The sequence below is a fragment of the Musa acuminata genome, chromosome BXJ2-3, assembly GCF_036884655.1.
Source record: "Musa acuminata AAA Group cultivar baxijiao chromosome BXJ2-3, Cavendish_Baxijiao_AAA, whole genome shotgun sequence".
NCBI lineage: Eukaryota > Viridiplantae > Streptophyta > Magnoliopsida > Zingiberales > Musaceae > Musa > Musa acuminata.
In genome coordinates this window covers 5,256,843-5,277,421 of record NC_088340.1, presented here as the reverse complement: position 1 = coordinate 5,277,421, position 20,579 = coordinate 5,256,843, and the positions used below count along the sequence as shown (strand labels likewise).

General features: G+C 35.8%; 2 protein-coding genes across 6 annotated transcripts in view; one reads left to right on the top strand and one right to left on the bottom strand.

Annotated features, from left to right (window-relative positions):
• Positions 1-1,365: 1,365 nt before the first annotated feature.
• LOC103977560 (putative transferase At1g60990, chloroplastic) lies at positions 1,366-10,379 on the top strand. 2 transcript variants are annotated; one of them, XM_009393107.3, is made up of 12 exons: positions 1,366-1,650; positions 2,365-2,463; positions 3,229-3,262; positions 5,527-5,600; positions 5,691-5,756; positions 5,859-5,923; positions 6,980-7,067; positions 7,160-7,225; positions 8,959-9,124; positions 9,670-9,753; positions 9,847-9,974; positions 10,036-10,379. In XM_009393107.3, the coding sequence occupies exons 1-12, from the start codon at positions 1,438-1,440 to the stop codon at positions 10,192-10,194; spliced, it is 1,242 nt and encodes a 413-aa protein (XP_009391382.2). In that variant the 5' UTR covers positions 1,366-1,437; the 3' UTR covers positions 10,195-10,379. The 2 variants fall into 2 exon arrangements, with proteins under 2 accessions (XP_009391382.2, XP_064954618.1); XM_065098546.1 differs by lacking the exons at positions 5,527-5,600; positions 5,691-5,756; positions 5,859-5,923 and having other exon boundaries at positions 6,980-7,059.
• Positions 10,380-12,129: 1,750 nt separating this feature from the next.
• Positions 12,130-20,579, bottom strand: part of LOC103977559 (translation factor GUF1 homolog, chloroplastic) — a 40,937-nt gene continuing 32,487 nt past the window's right edge. For 3 of the 4 annotated variants that reach the window (XM_065098544.1, XM_065098545.1, XM_009393106.3), the window contains 8 exons: positions 19,595-19,666; positions 19,347-19,481; positions 18,893-18,966; positions 16,063-16,150; positions 15,404-15,481; positions 13,636-13,711; positions 13,405-13,445; positions 12,130-12,751 (listed from right to left, as the gene is read on the bottom strand). In XM_065098544.1, the coding sequence (XP_064954616.1) occupies positions 12,656-12,751; positions 13,405-13,445; positions 13,636-13,711; positions 15,404-15,481; positions 16,063-16,150; positions 18,893-18,966; positions 19,347-19,481; positions 19,595-19,666 (660 nt within the window). In that variant the 3' untranslated portion in view covers positions 12,130-12,655. Of the gene's footprint in view, positions 12,752-13,404; positions 13,446-13,635; positions 13,712-15,403; positions 15,482-16,062; positions 16,151-18,892; positions 18,967-19,346; positions 19,482-19,594; positions 19,667-20,579 lie in introns of those variants that run through there. The other variant, XR_010485067.1, reaches the window with a different exon arrangement.

The following is a 20,579-nucleotide window of genomic DNA, read 5'->3' as shown; positions in this document are numbered from 1 at the left end:
AATATAAAATTGATATAAAATACAAATTATTAACAACTTTCCTGATTTTAATATTGAAATATAATTGACATATTAAGACCTAGAGTCAAGACTACATCCCACGGCCAGACATGGACATAATTTTAATTTGTAGACTCACGTAAATCCTAATATGTTTTTTACTAAGTTTTTAACAAAAAGAAATTTATTTTCTTATTATGGATTTTAAAAATATTTAATATGTAAAAATTATAATGTAATAACAAATTCATAAGGTATATATTTCAAATGATATCTCTAATCTCCACTGAGACATTCGGATCTGTTAGTGTATTATTAGACGAGCGATAGGTCTATAATCATTATATGCATCATTAATATATAATTTTTTATATTAAAAATGATACTTCTAAATAATAGTTAAAGGCATTTTAACGACACATATTGTATGTGATTTAAAATCTCAAAAATTAATTGTTGCGGGTTTAATGAATAAATCCACTTTTAATTTTCTTTATCCAAATATGGACCCACAAAGTATGATTTCTTGGGCTTCATACCGGCAAGAAAGGTGCAAATAGAGTCCTTCCATCCTTTCTTTTATGTCTCTTCTGTTCTTAGCCTCCAATCTCTCTTCATTGGTTGCTCCAAACTCTCCTCCACCATTTCTAAGTTATATTCATCTGATCCACTTAAATCAGATTCATATATTTTTTATTAGATTTACAATAGATTTAAGGAAGATATAATTCATGCACTATCCATTATCACTTCTAATATGGGCTAGAGATGATAGTGGATTAAGTTTTTTAAATATCAAGATCTATTTAATCCATTTATTTGTATTGGATTTCAGAACCTTGTACTGGATTTAGATGAAATGTATTGGTGGTTGATCCATTACCATCCTTACTCTAAAATTTTAATTTTAAAAAATAAAATATTTTTTTTTATTATAATTAATTAACATATATATATATGATGCTCACACCTAAACTTAAACCTCAAATTCTATCACTTCCAATAATGTACTAATCAAATAACATTTCTATGCATAAATTTATACTCAAAATCAAATATAAGTATCTGAAAAAACTTGACAAGTACTATATGTTAGATTCGAAAAAGATATTTCTGAATTTTGACATACTTAAAATTCAAAATCGACTTCATAATTAATTGTATCACTCGAATATATTTCAGAATAATAAATAAATAAAACCCTGAAATGCTGCCATCCCCCAACTCTCCCTGCGGCTATTGGCCAATGGGAAGCCTTACTTCCCTGGTTGGTGGCTCGTCTGGTATTGGTGATCCGGACCCAACTCAAGATCACGTGGTCGGTGGCATACGGACGGTTCTGATGTACCATTTGGATGACTCCGATCAAAACTCCCCTCCACGTGACACCTCTTATCCAGAAGAATTGGAGGAGAGATCGCCGCTACTCCGTCGCCGATGGAGGCGCTCCGTTCCTACTTTGGCCCGCCCGTAGGTCTCTCGAGGCCGCGAGGCTTCTCCTCGTTCCTCTCCGGCCGCAACTACCGCCTCGGTGGCGCTTCGAAATGGTCGCCTCCTGCCCGCCTCACTCCGCCTCCGTGGAGACCTCTTCGCTGCGCTCCTTCGGCGTTGCCGCTTGATGTCTCGCCTCCACCGATCGATGGCGACCCCGTTTGTCCTCTCTGTTTCTTTCTTATCTTTACACGATTTCTTCTTTGGAATTCCGCACCGGAGACTAGGTAGACGCATGAATGTGATGCTATCATTGCTTAGAAAGTCGCTCGTTTGGTTGATAACTGATCGTAATTAGTTGCTTACCGAGGTCTTAGGCTGCGAAGCTTCCGGAGTATTAAGCAAACAGATGACTATAAGCTCTAGGTTTTGTTGTTAGCATAGTCTTCTTGAGTTCTGTCGCATTATCATTAAATTTGTAGGTGCTTTTCATGTAGTAAGACAAAATGGTGGAGAGAGTAATAGAGATTGGCATGGGAACAAAAACTAGGCTTGGACCCTTTTCACTACGGCATCTTGTTGTTGCCCAGCTAGAAAAAAAATGTTTTCAAATTTGAAAAAAATTGGATGTTATTAAATTAGTATTCCTTCATTGCGAAAAGGAAAAGTCATTCTATAACTATGTCAACTCACCACTTTAATTGACTGCCTATGTCTATTTATGATCAATCTGTAAAGCAGAGGTGATCTGTGTTCATATATGAACAGCCGGACCTTTCCTGAAGCCCTATAAAATAAACTCTTACAAGTAAAGAATCACATGACAATTACCGTTTCCTATCTAATTAGTCGACTGGTCTTTCAGACTCTCTTTCTATGTAAAGGGTCTTGTTAGTTATTTAAGTTTATTTTTTTCTTCTAATTTTTTAATAGGAACTCAAGGCGACTGAAGGTGCAGCATTAGAACACTGTACTGCTGAAACATTTGGTGATGATAATGCGGCTATTGATGCTGCCTTTAATGGAGTTGCGGTATGTTCTTTTATTTTAGAAATAATCTTTTCTAATTAAGTCTTGCTTTTGATCTTTAGCAATATCATGCTCATAAGATATCATATCATTAACACTAGCTGTACTTTCCAGGCTTATTGCCACAACATTCATTGTATTATTATTATATTGTTAAAATTCTGGAATATACTTCAGGAATTGTCCTGGAGCTTAAATCAGAGCACTTAGGCTAATGACAGTATTCAATTTATCAATATTTGTTGTCTTTTTTCAGTGGATATTCTAAAATTAAATATGGAAGGGGATTAAAGTTGGGAATCTCCTAGGAGCCCTCCCTTCAAATGTGCTTGCCACAAATACTCTTCTGTTTCTTTTCCTTGTTATCACTCTGTTTGCCCTGATTTTTTCGCTTTCCATAGTTGGGGGTTGACTCTTATGACTTGAGTGGCTTGAACATACTTTGTTTTTCTCCTGTCTATAATGTGATCACACGTCTAATGCCCAAGCTAGCAGGAAAAGACATTCGTTTTCATAGAATAGGATTTCATTACATTATTTGAATTTGTAAATCAAAATTGAGTTGATTAAATTGTCAGGAGAATTTGTGCACTGAACTGATTATATGCTCTAGTTGCATCAGGATCTATCCATCATCTTTCTACAAGTTTTTCTGAACTCTTTTTCACAATAGGCTCTTTTAAAATACATCCAGAACTTGAATATCGCAGTGTTTGATATTCATCACTCTTCTTTTTTCATATTTATTAAATTTGTGTTTTTTTGTAGATCATGGACCTCTCACATTTTGGCCGCCTAAGAGGTATAATCTTTTACACTACTTACTTTATTGCTTCTTGTGGAAAGCCTATATAGTCAGCTAATTCTATTCTTTGACTTATATTCACAATAAAAGGTTTAGAAGGCATCCTCCATCTATATCTTGAACTTTCCTGAGGTGATATCCCATTTTTTTCATTTCCCCATTTGGGGTTCTCTTAGATAATACTGGATCTCTTATAAGGGTTTTCTTCCTATTTCTCTTAGATGGCAGGAGGCACACACCACTATTTTTGTTGTTCTTCTTATAATTCAACAAAATATGATAAATGAATATGAGAAAATTGAAGAATTATGGGAAGTGAGTGACAACTTATATGCAGTTAATCGTCATTTATTTTTACAACCAGTGTCTTCCTTATAGGGATTAAAAACCACAGTTTGTCCATTTTGTTTCAGTTGCACGAAGGGTGAGTAAAGAGGAAGTGTTGTGCTTCCAGCTTAGCTTCTCTCATTAGTTTATTTGGCATATAATGTAGTCTTAACAAATAACAAATCAAAATTCTATGATGAATTGGCAATGGTCATCTAGATGGATGGGTAACTATTATATTATCTTATTCAGATGGAAAGCTCATTAGATGGGATTTCTGTTAAGTTAACTTTATCATAGTTAATTGGTTTTCAAATTTGATATGTACTAGCATATGGGAATCAAACTTGGGCCAAAAGCTAATTCTAGGTGTGTCTTAAATTAACTAATTGGATGAAGAGCTTATTAGATCAGATATTATTTGGCTGACTTTATTATCATAATTTGGTTTCAAATTTGACATGCAATAAAATATGAGATGATAGCTGGGTGAAAAGCTTAACACTATAGCCAAATTCATCAGCATCTTTGAGGTGTAGATAGCCCCTCCATCTGTAATATATGGCTTCTTGTAGTCTCACTGGTTGGAAACTCGGTCTGTCTCTTCAATTTTATTTAGTTAATCTAGAATTTGTAGACTAAAATAACTAGTGGCATTGTTAACCTGGAAGTTTTACTTATGCTTCTTATGATTGTATTTCATTACCTCACTGTGCTAACAAGAGACATTATAAGTTCCATCCAGAGATCTTTTAGACATAGCTTATGTAAAAATTATCCATATAATTTTTGTATTCTCCATCTTGCTTCTGATGTGAATGAGATGGAATGCATCTTTCTTTTAAAGAGAACAGGTTATTATATGAACCAGACACCTCATCTTTTTCCCACATTAATTATTAGGAGAACTACTAATGGAGAACTATATGAACCAGACACCTCATCTTTTTCCTAATAATGTTTATGTTCTTGAGGATCATAAGGTTAAAAACTATATGGAGAACTACATTTGTTAAAATTTGTTTGCAATTTTTTGAATAACTAGGCCTTTCATCCCTCTTTTTTTTTTGTTTATTTTTCCTTTAAAATATGCGTACTAAAACCTCACAACAGGTTTCGAACTCTTGATTACATGATTGCACATACTACACCTTAATCTATAAGTTGTCTCCTTAGATTTTTTTTTTCACTTTAACTAGAATATTTCGAATTTAGTGGAAGTTGTTTGCCAATTTTTCATACATACTTTGCATTTCTTGAAGTAGATGAGAAAATGAAAAGGCTGACACATTTCATGCAAGTTTACATTTTTTTTTTCTTCTGGTTGGATGGTAATGCTTGTTTCTATTCTGTAGATGTATGTGCTACATTTATGGAAGCAAAGAAATTGGATAATTATTTGACATCAATGAAGTGTCTATTTGTCATCATTGTTGTTTTTTTGGTGTAGTTCTTACTTGAGAAGATGAATAAAGCACAAAAACATAAACAGGCAGTAAAAAAGAACAAGCAAACAGGCAAAAAGAGTGGCTTGATAAGCAACCAACAATAACATTGAAAAGTAACAATTTGCGGGCTGGAATAACATACTTGACCCTGAGAAACTTTTCCTATGACCTTTTCAAGGAAAAGAAAACACAGCTCCCTAGGCCATCTTAGAAGCTTTCCTCATTCTTTTAGGCTAGATTTTCTCCACCTGCCTCAAATTTCAGACAAGTAGAAGTAAGTGGTATGGTTTAATCTGCTGGCAAAGGGCCATTTTAATTATCGATTGATTGATTCAGTTTTAGCACCAGAAGTGGGGCAAGAAACATTCAGTGTCGAGCCTAAGAGAACCTCTCTTGAATGAATTTTGCTTCTATGAGCAAGCCAACTGAAAAATTTTGCATTGGGGATCTAATAGCTTTTCATAAATTGGTTTGTTCTATCTTCAGTAACTGGCAAAGATAGGTTCCATTTTCTTCACAATCAATCTACAGCGAACTTCGAATGTCTAACTGAAGGAGAGGTGATTAGAGATTTCATATCTTAATTCCAAAGGAATTAACAACTTGATCGTTGTTTCTATCTGTAAAAGCTCTGTAACTGAAGTGTGCAGGGGTGTGATACTGTTTTTGTTACTGCAACTGCTCGAACAATTGACATTGCTTATGTCTGGGTTATGGTTAGTTTCTTTTCTGCCTTTTTCACTTTACATGAACTTATAGTTCATGCTAAAAGTCTTTGATTATTTTATGATGATGCTATTGCCTTATGTTTCTTTCAGAAGAATGCAATTCTGTTACTTGTGTCTCCTTCTACCAGCAGTAGCATAGCTGAAATGCTTAACAAGTATGTAGTTCTTTTATTTTTATATGATTCTGTGAAATCATTAATCTTTTTTATATTTCATTACTCATATTTGTTACTTGTTATACAATATCAATTTTTTATTGAGTGATAGCACTTGTATCTGAATGAAACTGCCTTCTTTTACTATGATAATTTGGTTTGATCAATATTTTTTGGCTACTTTGAAATGATTTGGAGCATCTGGTCGAGCTTCAGTTTAAACCAATGATAGCTGATGCTAAACTATGTTTCAAAGCCTTTCGTCTTCTAACTTGCTTAAAAGTTTGTTTTGTTTGAATCTCACATTACAAAGCTCATGCAGCATGTCGTCCCTTTACTGCATATACAACCGGCTATATTATCTATGCAATTCATCACATTTTGTATTAACTTTGTTGTAGGATCCTTGTTTCCATCCTTTTTGGAAGTAAAGAAGCAAAAGTGTATATTTATGTTTTGCTTGGCATAGTTTCCTGAATCTGATAGCAGTCCACTCTTTACATCTGGAATCCAGTCTTTTTCAGTCTTATTAGAACATTTTCACTTTGTGATTCTTCATTTTGTTTCCATCCTTTTCAGTCTGATGGTAGGGCACTACTTTGATCAATCACAATGTGTTGCTGCTGACCTCCCGATGCAGCCTTGCCGGCACTAACATTACCTTTTTAAAATGATCTTGTCTTCCACTTCTTTTGAAGGCTCTTTCTGGCCTAGGGCACATGGGTGCTCCTGTATCATACAACAACAATAGCAAGTTAGCAACAATAACGAGCCATAATATTCCAATATATTTTTCCATCATTCGGCTTTATACAAAGTAACATTCTTAGTTGAATCAAAAGCATTTAAATCTTTATTTATGATTTTATATTCTATTTTACACATGCTCTAATATCATAATTTTCTTAAATACCTATCATCTTCTCCCTAGTTTTTCAGTAGACTATGATTGCTCTATTTTTCTGATAAAAATGTATAATAAATTTCCATAGAATCCTTCTATTTGCTAAAATTTAAATTTAATGAACCACCTGTTAATGATCTCTCTTATTCTAGGTATATATTCTATGCTGATAAGGTTGAAGTTCATGACATCACTCATCAGACATGCTTTTTTGCTCTTATTGGACCTAAAAGTAATCAAGTTGAGGCATCATTTTTAAGTTGATTTATTATTTTTACTTTTTAGGGTACTTTTGTAATGTAGTAATTTCTCACTATGGTGATATTCTGAAGGTCATGGAGGCATTGAATCTTGGAGATATTGTTGAACAGCCATATGGTACACATCGGCATTACAATGTAACAAGACTTGTCATTTTTACCTATTTTATATACAAACACAGAGATATATGCCTTCCTCTTCAGACATAGTTGCATGTTTATAAATTTTTATCCTCCAAATACTTTTTTCTAATTAAATTTTTGTGATACTCTGTGTTTCATTTAAGAAACAAAAGGACATCTTCAACCTGCAAAGTAATTAATCATAAGATTCCATGGTTGTTCATGATTGCTATGCCACTAGTGTTTTTTTTTTTTTTTTTTTGAATTCATACATATAAATAGCATCTTACATCTGCAGAATACTATCTGATGCAATATGGTTCATGAACAAGTTCCATCCTAGTGGCAAAGGGTTCTATACCATTTGGTTCCATTTCATACATTTTGTCTTAAATCTGTATGTTTAAACCAAGATTGGTACAAATTAATGTGCTAGAAGAGCTACTTGCATGACTATACAAGTGGTCAGCATGGTAACCAGCTGTTATATGCCAATAACATTAATTTTTGTTATGGTGAAGTAGATTGGCAAATAGGCTTGTAGTTGTAGGTTCTATCAGTAAATTAATATTACTTACTGTTCTGTCAGTTGGTTCTCGAAAGAAACTTTGTGATCTCTTACAGAGGCTACTAAAGGATTGAGCCCACACTATGACAATTACCATAAGATAGACAAGACACTGCTACTGTGTCGTTTGCTAGACTATACCCATTGTGTTTAGAGTGTTAGAGAGGAAAGGATATGGAAAGCAAAAGTGGAGGACAAAAAGGCATCTCCCAGCTTTATAAAATGGGAATGCTGTCATAAAGAAGGAAAATATTATGAGATTCAATCTCAAATCCCTTGAGGGTTCTCTTCGAATGAAAATTATTTTTATTTTGGTGCAATTACCTTATACTTCATATTTATAGTGATTAAAGCACTCGGGATACTGCAAGACTCGTATACTTGGGGTGCTAATTTCTAAAATATCTGATAGTTACCACAGTAAAATCTTTGGATTATATGATCAATAATTACTTTTCAATAAATATGTGATTGTTAGTTATTAGTGAATCAATCTTCTTTATTATCCATTATGTTCTTTTATGTAGTTTCGTATGTTGTATATCTTTATTTCATTTGTTTTTTAAAGTCGGGTATTTCATCATCCCATATGGTCCTTAGTAATTCTCAATCCTGACATTGATTGTGCGAACTCACAATTAAGACAGGAAATTGGACTACTCAGGACACAAGTTCAGGTGAAAAGAAAAGGAGATCAATACAATAATACAAAATCTGAAGAGTCCATATTAATTGGGAACAAGTTTGGCATAGAGAGAACTCAAAAGCATGTGTTATATGAAGGATCAGATATAGAGCTAATTCTCATCAAGTTTGACCCTTGAACTGTAATGCTTTTTAACCCCTTTGTAGACCAGCTAAACAACTACATTAGCACACATTAAAATCTACAAGTCATACATGACATTATAAAAGAACTTTAACATATAGGTATTTGTAAACTGACAGCACATAGCACAATTCAGAGTGAATTGGCCATCAAATAAATTCTTTAAGCACTAGGATAGCTGAAAACAAATGAACATGAAGTATTTTCTTAGTAATGCAATATGTTTCTCTTTACATACTTCTTAGATATGATTAACATTGCAAACTTTTGGAGATCACATTCTCCATATTATTGACTAGTCAAGTTCATTAATTAGATGTAATTTGTGGACATCGATTTTGCTCTCTGCAGGTAAATGGAGCTCCGTTGACCATTGGCATTGGAAGCATCTTGTCAAGAGATGGTTTTTCATTCATGTTATCTCCGGCTTCTGCTAGATCTGTGTGGAGATCTCTTTTAAGTCATGGTGCCATTCCTATGGGAGCTAATGCCTGGGAGAGGCTTCGAGTTCTTAAAGGTCATGCATAAACTGCACAGTTCGGGAGATGCATATATATTCTTGTCTTTCAGGTCATAAAAGATAATATAAATAGTCTTATTTAAGAAATTTGAATGCAGTGTAACTCCTATTATTTGTTATTAGAAATTAGAAACCCATTATTTTAATCTTCTTTTCACAAGTTATGCATTGTCCTTGCAATATAGTTTCTTTCAAACATCAGACAATCTCATCCATCTCAAAAGTTTTGGGTCGAGACTGTCTGATGTATGCATATACATGCTCCAATTATAACCTAAAGTAGGCATGATGTTAGAGATTCTCCAAGCTTCTTTAAGTATGCATTCCTGGTTGTAGGACAAGATGCAACAAAGCTACTGTTTTCTGTGTTTTGCATTTGCTAGGTTGGAATCTTTCTTGAGAGACAACACCAGTTATCGTTTTCTCCTCGTGTTTGGAGCTGGATTTTTTTATAACCTCCTCCACATAACCAAAAGAGAAAAACATATCATAATTGTCATTCAAAGATTAGCTCCAAGTGCTGAGACCAGCTACACGTGCAGGAAGGCCAGCCCCTGGAAAGGAGCTAACCAAAGACTACAATGTACTAGAGGCAGGCCTCTCGATGGCTGTTCATCTAGATAAAGGTTTCCATGCCGTGCAAGTAAATTTTTTTTTTTACAAGATATATGATATGTCATGATCTTTACTTATATTTCTAGCTATGTTCAATATTTCAGGTTGTTACAAAGGCCAAGAGACCATATCTAGGCTTATCACCTATAACGGTGTGAAGCAGCGATTATGGGGGATAAAACTATCAGGCCAAGCAGCGCCAGGGACTTCTATCATGCTAGATGGAAAGAAGGTACAGTTGATTTAGTGTATCATTTCCAATCAAGTAATTCCTAATCGAGATTTCTGAGCAGGTTGGGGTGCTTACGAGCTACGCTCTGGGAAGAAGAGATGGGGAGCATCTCGGCCTCGGGTATGCCAAAAGACATGTTACTCCAGCTGATGAAGTGTTTATTGGGGATGTAAAAGGAACTTTAGTGGATGTGCCATTATTGTCCTACACAAAGTTGTGAAGTGCCAATTCTGTTATATCTCAGTTGCCTGCAAAATCTTGGCTCCACTTTAGTAGTCCATCCAAATACAAGATTTTATACTTTAAACCCTCATTCCCGCAACCCAGTTCTTCTCTGACTTTTCTTTTAAATAATATTTTTGGTCTGCAGAAAAGATAATACATTGATTATGGCCATTGCAGCTACCATGATGGACTATGATCTTTATTTGGTTTGATTAGAATGTATGTGCAGTACATATCTCATCTTAAGATGATGTGATATCAATCTCAAGGCACCTCCCCATGCCTTTGCCTGTTTATTTGTGTGCTTGGTTGCAGTGGTTGATGGTCAGGATCTGTGATGGAAAATGCTGTCAATCTGTTGTCTTCTGCCGAGAGTCGACAGCATTCCATTTCTATCTAATGAACAAAAAACTCGAGTTAAACAACAATTTTTTTTACTGTATTCTGATTCTGGTGTCATGGTTTTTAGATTGCTAAATGCTAATTATGTTAACTCCGAGGTTGGTCCGAGGGGAGAACGACCCAATCAGATTCGGACCCGAAGATGCATGATACATGCTATCCCCATAAGTTGATGATTGTTAGAGAAAAGTTTGTCGCTGGAGTCTAGATGGTGCTCGATCTTCGAATGTGCCATTTGAGATTCTACAAAAGAATGATGTCAAGAGTAACTTTCGATCCTCATGAGGTTATCGACAGTTTAAGTAGTTAAATGCAGTTACGGAGGTGATGCAATTGCCTACTGAAAATGACAGCTGAGGTGGAATATCCTTGCTGATATGGTTCAACCACCTGTCAAGGTCTACTAATGTAGATCAACCACTTGCCAAGGTGGCACAACTTTCATTTGCGTGGCTAAACCACCTGCCAAGGTGGCTCAATTGCCTCTTCTTAGTCCTACCGAGGTGATGGCCTTTGTCACATGTGTGTGCATGTCCGATTTTTAGATGATCCATTTTGTCATATATCAAATCCGATGCAACGTCAAGTGGCACTCTTTGGTAGTCAAGCATAATGGAAGCCTATTTCGATTCCTGTTTATGGACCATGTAAAGCAAATGTCGTGACCAGAGTAAAAGAAGAAAACCAATCTAATATGTTGCCCAAATCCGATGAGGTAAGAGTTGGAGATTCAATCGACCATGTAAGTGTCGTGTTAATAATGTTCCAAGCATCGCTGGGGAAGTCTCGTGTCTTGTTCTTTTAGTGCTAGTGATAAATGTAGCAGATTGGGTGATCATTAATCTAAAAGTTGAAGTTGTTCGGAAAATTGTCCAATCTATATGAGACCCTAACATCCATTTTTATCTGCACATTGAATTAAGATGTGGCACACAGCATAGTGAAAACCAAAGTGGAGAGAAAGATATTACACAAATATTAATTAAATGAAAAAGGACATGTTTTCAACACATGACATACTCTGATATCATATGCTCAGCAATCCTAAAAGCTTAAGCTATTACAACATATTTCCAATCTATAGTAAACTTGGAACACCGGCAAACATGAGAGGAAGCAGAATGCAGGATTTCTTCTAGTGTGTGATCAATTACGACGGGAAACGACCAATGCTGCTACAATGATACATATTACATACAGGCTTTCAAAGATACAGATTCACCTGAGTCATACAACTGAACCACCGTCGAAAGAGGGGTTCTTTTTTCAACACTAAAAGCTCCAGTGAGTTATGTTTTTCAGATATAAAGACCGGTAGAGGGCTACTAAAATATCCTTGTCTTGCTTTGCTTTAGGCTGACAAACCACTGGCTGCTATATGCAATCCTCTTTCTTTACTAGTAGCAGATGATGAACAAGCAGATGTCCAGATCTTACAAGGACCAAGTAACATCATCACAATAAGGTGATTCATGGTCATGTCAAATGGGAAAAATTGAAGCATGCATGCAGCAAACTTGTAAGAAGCTAATTTGAACTGGAGGTTCTGTTTGATATGAGGATATCTATTTCAAGAATATAGTGCAACATTTCACTGGTAAACTTTGATTAATCAATCAACAAAAGGGACACCTGTTCACTAACCAATTTAGAGATAAAGCAGGAGATGGGATCCTTTTTGACGTATTAATCCTGTATTGCACAACTATTATAGATTCCTTTGGGTCCTTGAAATGAGTGCAGCTACAAAAAAATCGGTGCTGAACTTGGCTGAATATTCAATTGTATACTTCGGATGGCAGCCTTTCTTCTTCTACTGCAAACTGGGACAGAGACCATATTATGCAGCCCAGGCCACCACCTCCTCCGCTAAGCTGAATACTGTACAGGATAAACATTGACTGCTTAAAAGGAAATACCCTTTGCATGAGTTCTAGAAAGTTCCTCTGCTGATACTGGATGATCATGTAAGCTTGGATTATATCTTGAAAGGTAAGGCAGATGTTAGATGGCTTCCTTTCTGATTTCAACAATGGAATGGCAGATGTTATGATTTACATAACCTCCTTTTCTAATCTCAAAACAGCCATGAAGGCCTCCTGTGGCACTTCAACCTTTCCAACTGCTTTCATTCTTTTCTTTCCCTCAGCCTGAAAAACAAGTCATGACAACTGTAAGGATTGATGTATGAAATTACTAAAGTCTTTTTTGTAACTCAGGAAATTGACCGATGAGAAGTTTCCAAATAATAACTAGATGGTTTTGGTCTATCACAGCAGAAGAAGAATGATGCAAGGATCAGCCGGTACACTCACTGCAGAGGAATGATTCCTAAAGAAGACAAATGAGATCAACATATGAATCTATCGAAGGCTGCATAATAAGAATTTTGCAGTTGTCCTTACCTAGAAGGAAAATGCCCAGACATTTGATTGTAAAACAAAAGGATATTCTTGTGTCTGTTTAGACAGAGAAGAACAGGTACATATGTAGTGTTATAATTAAACAATCATATGATTATTTTAGCTTTTTAACTTATGCATCTGTTTCAGCTGCAAGAACAGGGATGTCATCTGATAAAATACTTTTGCTGATAGACTTCTATAATATTTTGGTTGACTAATAAAAAACACTGAATTAGGCAAGTTTGATTTATGGACTGAGACCAATTCAAAATAAGCTGCTAACTCTTTTCTGCATCCAGAAAGGTAGTATAGAAGTTTTATATACTTAATCACATATTAAAACATCCATATAGAATATACTTTTTTAAAGTTTCGGATAGAAGCAAAAGGAAGATCACCTGCTTTTTAAGCAGTTTCTTTTTCCTTGATATATCACCCCCTACAAAAAAGAAGTTTCCTTGAGAAAGATTCTTCAAATTAAATTAAATGATTGTTTGATAAGATAAGAAAACGAATGAAGGTTCAACTGCCTACCAAGCACCAAATATGTAAGAAACTGTGGTGTCAAAACAGGGAAAAGAATAAAAGGGCAGACAACATATATCCTTCGTTATTGTTTTCTTACATACCATAACATTTTGATAGAACATCCTTCCTAATTGCAGATAAAGATTCACTGGCAATCACTTTTGAACCAACGCATGCCTGCCACCATCCATGTGTTGTTTGCAAGTTAGAAGAGGTAAAAACAAGCTGGCAAGTAAATTGTTCAGCAAACTAGAACTAATGATGGAAAACAAATTGTTTTCAGTTGTCAAAGGATGTGATGCTTGTGAGGTTTGATGCCTTGGAGAGAACACAAAATATTACAACTATCATATGGTACATAGAAACTATTACTGATAAGAGTATTTTGCATATAAGTTGGTGGCAAGCTAGTCGTAGAAAGAATCAAATGTCCAGGGAACAGACAAATCTTAAGAGTCAAGATTTCTTAGTAAATCAGACATGAGAAGCGCAATGTAAAGGCTGGTGCACTAGTGCCACTTTTAAAGCAAATCCTACATATGGAAAGTAGACTATAGAGGCTCAAAACAATCCAACTACCATATGCAGTAATTAAAATGGACAATCCCAGTGTACAAGGTTCCCACCAATGGGAGTCAGGGGAGGGTCAATGTAACAAAGAAAAACATTTAAGACCTGTATTAAAAGATAACGCAATTCCATTTTGACAAAAAGGGAAGTCACAACAAGCAACAAGAATGAAACAAATATACAGAAAGTCACACATACAAATTTAAAGCTGTCAAATGGTAAAGCAGTCAATGAAGAAAATAAAACATATAGGCAAGATTCTAAATACTGTACCGTGCCGGTATACCGATCAGCTAGCAGTACGATACATACTGAGCTGTACCGAGCATACTGATACACGGTACACTAAGGTATACCAATGTACTACCTATACTGGTCCTCTATCGGACCGGTACATATCGCTCATACCGAACAGTACGGTAAAGTATTACAAACCATGCACATTAGTCATATCTAAGCTCATGAGCATAATCAGACAACCCAGTGACCCACTATGTGGCCTAGGCCTGTCTGAGTGCAGCCATGAGGCGACATCCAGTACAGGGTACACATAGACATAAATCACTTTCTAAGGCTACAGAAGTAGGGTAGTACATATGAAAAGGACAAGAACTGGGTCACATTTGGTGACCAGGCACGTATGTTCACTGAAAGGTTGATGTTAAGATTACAAGCAATATAGGTCATAGGATGGAACCCTAACAGAATATAGGTGAAATTTACTCAAGAAAAGCACATTATAAGACAAAAGGAGCATTGTAAATTCTTAATGAATTTCAAGTTACAATCCAATATCTGTCTAATAACATGCTTCCACAGACCATCAATCTTTTCTGGAAAAATACAGGCCAAATATTGACGTCACTCAGATTTCAGAGTACATTTCATTACGAAGCCAATAGAAGCACAAGAGAGACTGCCGTGTTCTTATTCCTTCTGTTTTTGCAACATCAAACGCTTCAACAAGTGATTTCTACATTAAATTAGTAGCTTTTTACAAAGTTTTTCAATAGTTCTTCCAACTCTTTACATCAAAATATTTTATTGCTTCTTGAACAGAATTTATTGCCACTAACTTTTTCTAACAATATTGGGTTGACCTGTGATAAACTACTAAAATCTGTAGCAGCTAAGTCCCAATATTCCATATGAGCAACAAATAGCCCATGTAAATTACAGTGTAGACCATCACCAAGCACCAAGACATCCAGATATCTTCATCCATATACGAACAGTTGCGTTATAAGCATGAGAATATACCTGTATGTTTCTACTCAATCATCGCATGTTGCAACATACCTGAATTGGAATTTTGAACATTTGTCTCGGTATTAGCTCCTTTAGTTTCTGAGTCAGCGCTCTCCCAACAGCATAAGCCTGGAAAAGTAGCACTCAGTGCAGGTTCTTGAGACATGAAAGCAAAAAGAAATATTAAACATGCATTCTAACTGAGACTAACACATGAAGACCAAGGTTTACTTTTGTCTTGGCCACGTACAGACACAACACAGTGCCTACTGCTGATACCATACCAGCAAGATACATGCTGAAATGGTATGGTCACATTAATTTTAAATGAAATGTTGATTATAGAAACAATGTCAACTTGAAATCCCCAGGTAATAAAAGATGTGTAGCATGCATCTATGATGTTATATTGATGCACACATATGCATATAGGCATCACGAGAGAGAAGAGAGAGAGAGAGAGAGAGAGAGAGAAGCCTGTTGCCATATTAAAGATTCTGCCCAAAGTCTTCCTCATTGAATTTTTCACCAACAGATGACAACAAAAAGTTGACTTTCAAGATGTGTTTAAAGACCATGCAGTTATTGTTAACTTGTCTCAAAAGAGTAATAAACCTAAACTCCATATTAGAAGAACAAGAACGAGTTAGAGATGGTTAGCCAGAGTCCATTTATCACAATGAAAGGTAAGCACAAAAAAGATGGATCACCTTATCTTTATGCACAATTGTTGATAATGGTTCCACAGGCTCACCATTAATCTGGACATCAAGCTTTACCAAATCACTTTCCCTATACCTGTCAGTTGCACAAACCATGGAACAAATTAATGTACTCTTGAGCTAGTTGAACTAAATGAGAAATTTTATTTGACCTTGATTTGTTGAATAAACTTCACTCTGTTTATTACATGCTCATTCTATGTAATTTTCATAGTTGCATAATAGATGATGCCGGAATGACAATTTTTAAAAAATGGCATATGAAAATTAGAGTGAGGAATGTTCCACTTATGAGGGGGACAAAAACACATAAGAAGAAAAACAAAGGAAGCCACTAATTCTAAACCTGGGAAAACCTATGTTATTTGGAAAATGGGAGCTTGAATAGAGGCAATGATATTTGCAACTCTTCCAAGAAAATATTTTATATATGTATATATTATTAGGTGTTAACTGTTGACCTGTCTTATTTAACATTTTAACTAAAGCCAGTGAAATCCATTTGCTGCCACACACACATTTAAAGGTTTAGGAGGAGACTGCAAGTGACACTGCCATGATCAGATTGACAGTCTCGGCAAGGACGTAGCAAAGGAAATCTCGGCAAGGACGTAGCAAAGGAAACCTTTGGAGATCAATAGGTCTTAAGTATCAACCACCATCATTGGAAAATTGTTCAAGATTAAATTACACCATGTTACAGTGAAAAAAATTGGCATCTTTAATTGTTCAGAAATAAATAATCTCAAGCACATTACTATGTTATAAACCTACATGTTATAATATGTAAAATACTTATAACAAAAATGGTATATTGGCTTATTAAGATAACTAGTTGTAGTAAAGAAGGAAAAATAAAAAGCTAAAGTTTATGGATCAAGGATATTGGAGTACTAAAAGGAATGTCATGTTGACCAGCATGTCTTGGAAATAAAAGCAAAAAATTTGTCATGCCAAAAATGAATATCATCAGCACACATGCCATGTTGACTTGTGTTGGAGCTGCTAACATATGGCTAGTTTACCTTTTTAAGGTATGCACAAAGATGTGCCAATCAACATAGCACAAAATTGCTATGGGGAAGAAAAGTTATCAGCATGCTCAAATGCCGCAAAACAACTATCCATAGATAGAAGAGTACTACAAGGAATTCTTGGTCTGTGCTAGCATATCGACACACTGTCATAAACAATCGTTGCGCACACGCAACACCTTCATCAATAGACCGTTCGTCGCTTTTATTTGTTTGTACATATGTTTGGCAGCATATTTTGGCTCATTTTTGTGTATTTTTGCTTGAAAACTATGAGCAAGAAGAGTTTGTAGGGCTGCAGTGCAACCGTTCACCAGAATAAACAAAACTACCCTAGAACAACCCAGTTTTCACGTTTTTGGCAAGCTATGATATAGTGCAAAACGTCAACCATCTTAGCACCCTAGAACCACCCAAGTGACACAGGACTGAATTGGTGGTTTGAGGTAGCGTTGAGCGTTGATTGGATTCACAAGCTCGCACGTAAAGCCTATAGGGCCTTGCCAACGTGCCTGACACTTGGTGAGCAATCGTTTGTGAATTTGCAACTATTCGTTTACCTTTTAAAGTCATTGTTTTCTTCTTCCTCTCTTTTCTCTCTTGTACACTAAGTGTTTGCTGAATTGCTTGTAAAGTTACCCTCTTTGCGAGACGTCAGGACTTGTTTATCGCTTGTTTTCCAAACTAATCAATTTGCCTTTTTACAGGTCCTTCGAGACCTAAGCGAGGTTGCAACTAGGCTGACCTTTTATGGACAAATAAAACAAGAGTGTCTTACGACTTAGACAACTCCAGCTAAGTTCGTGACAACATGGTATGCTGGCATGTACCATAATACTAAGAAAGCGAGGGTGTTGGGAGGGGACGAGAGGAGTAACAGAGCTGGCGACAACAGTGGGTAGGTTAGCCAGGTGAGCGGTGCAAGTAGTGGGCTAGCCACGACAGGTGGGTTGGTTGGACAAGGATAGGCAGCAAACATCGCAAGAGAGATCAAGAGAGACATATAAGCACCCAAAAAGGGGCAGCCCGTATCTTGGTTTGTGCCTAAAGCCCTAAATACCCGCCAATACATAAATGTTCGAGTGGAACCATATTCCTTGGTAAGTATTGACTAAAACAATCATTCAACTTTTTGACCCCAAATCATGTCCAGATGATCAAATTGATATAGTTCCCAACTGAAACATAACTAAATTTAGCTTTGCTTCATATTAGCTTCAATCTACTTCAGATTAACCAAACCTTTTGATCCAATTAATAATATAAATAACTCCTCATTGTAGACATTCAACAGACTTAACAAACTACAAACATAATTGATTAAACAAAAATAAATTGAGTTGAAGCTTGTCACTTAAGTGTATTATTTCACCCATAACCTTGACCTAAAAATTATGTTCCTATATGTACCTCTCCAAGCAAGGATCAAGATCATTTAGAGCTATTCCGAACCAGATCATAAGATTTGGATTGTATTATCCTGGAACTATTCATCATAGGATGAGTATGTTAACACGTTATAAATAAAAAATCAGAGCATTCCTTGAACAACTTAACAAAGATAAGCTTGTCCTTCCATCTTAAGAATTCTGTTTTCTTTCAATAAAACATGCCATGTAGAGACTTCTAATTATATATATTTACATTTCTGTTCTTCTACACATAACAGCCGAAAGCTCTGCTTAAGAGTTCTTTTATTTGTATGAACTTGTTTACTATTGGCTCAAGCCTGACAAATGTTCTTGAAATAAAGAAACAAGTCAGCATTGCACACAGATGTATACCCCACAAAAGAGTATTCCATGCTAGCATATCCCTTGGTTCTGGACTTCAGCTGATCAAAGAAATCCCCGACCATCTGCACTCAAGCAGAAGAAATATTGCATATAACCGACCTTAGCCAACAATACAACATGTAAAAAAATGCAAACATTTGATTGACAATTAGTCACTGGAAATAAGAAAATTCGTTGAGAATACAAGTAAGAAGCCTGTAAAGCATAAAACTAACTTCAATCATGGAGATGAGATCAGTATCTGCACTTCTGAAGCTTCTATATTTATTTTATGCAATAGTTCATCGATCAATGTGGGAAGAAAAGAGGTACATTTATGAAAAGCCTCAAACAGAAAACTAAACATCTAAGAACAAGGCTTATCTTAAATAGATAGAAGAATGTAAGAATTTGGCCATCTTGCAAGCATGATAACAGAATAGTGAATTTCCAAGACAAGTACCTCAGCAAGTGGTAACTCGTAGATGAGGGAGGCTCTATTCTCCGTGATATAGTTCATTTCTTTAAACTCACCTCTTCTTTCTTGACCAAGTTCCATAAGAGAGCCTATATATTCCTTTGGAGTAAGCATTTCAATCTAGGAACATAAACTTGGATCAATAACATTTTTGTAATATATCTAGAAAGCACTAATGCTGTTAAAGCATCCATTCTTAACCATAAATGAAAAAGGATGGGTCCAAAAGCAACCTTAACAAATGGTTCTTCAATTGATCTTCTCTTTCCAGGTTCTGGAAGTAAAGATGGATTCGAGCACTCAATCTATACAAACAAGAAAAAAAAGGCTAGAGTTTAGCTTGCTTACAACATTAAGAATTTCAGAGTATGAGGATTGTGCCACAAAGTTATCTAAAGACGAGTTAGCATGGTTATATTCTTATGGAACTTCTATGTGAAGTCTACATTGCAGTTGTTCAAAACAAAAACTCTGGCAACCAATACAAACTTTTTATCAACCGAGATCCACTATGGCATGACAAAAACAATAAAGCAATTTTCTGTTTATTTCCTTCTATTTATCTGACTTTGAACCTTTTGTTCTCTCATTAATATGGCCACAAACCAAGGTTCTAAATATCAGGCACACTTGGTACAGGTATTTTACCAGTCTGACAGAGGACTGCCATGCAAACCCAGGTGATTTCGTGCAGGCCGGTCCAAACAGGGGTATTTTCAATTTCTTAACTTGTTTAGAATCTGAAGAGCTGAAATAAAAATGTTGGCTATCAACCACAAGTTCTTAGATGGTAAAAGGAGAAAAGATTTTCAGTAAGCAACTCCTGTTGACAACTCCTCCTCTCGCTTTCCTTCACTCAACCACAACTTCTGCCTTTGTGACTGCTGCTGCTCCAGAACCCAGCTTCTCCCATTGCTGCCGCTACCTCCTCCTTGTCACAACGTTATCATTGCCACCTACTATAATACATGGAGCCATCTCCTCCTCATGCCCATCTTTCTTCTCTTCTCTTCTCCTCTGCCTCTGCCCTTCTCCACCTCCTCACCTTCTTCTTCGCCTCTTCTCTTCTCCCTCTCTCTTTCATTCAGATGGTATCAACTCATACAGTGTGTGGGTATGGCAAGCATACTAGAATCATACCAGTCCAGCTGATGACTGGTATCAGCATTGGACCAAGATATCAAACCTAGCTACAAACTATTTCAACACTCTAGTCGT

Coding starts and splice junctions, on each gene's coding strand:
- LOC103977560 (XM_009393107.3), top strand. CDS start 1,438: ATGGAGGCGCTCCGTTCCTACTTTGGCCCGCCCGTAGGTCTCTCGAGG. Junction 2,464..3,228: donor CTGCCTTTAATGGAGTTGCG/GTATGTTCTTTT, acceptor GTTTTTTTGTAG/ATCATGGACCTCTCACATTT. Junction 5,924..6,979: donor ATAGCTGAAATGCTTAACAA/GTATGTAGTTCT, acceptor CTCTTATTCTAG/GTATATATTCTATGCTGATA.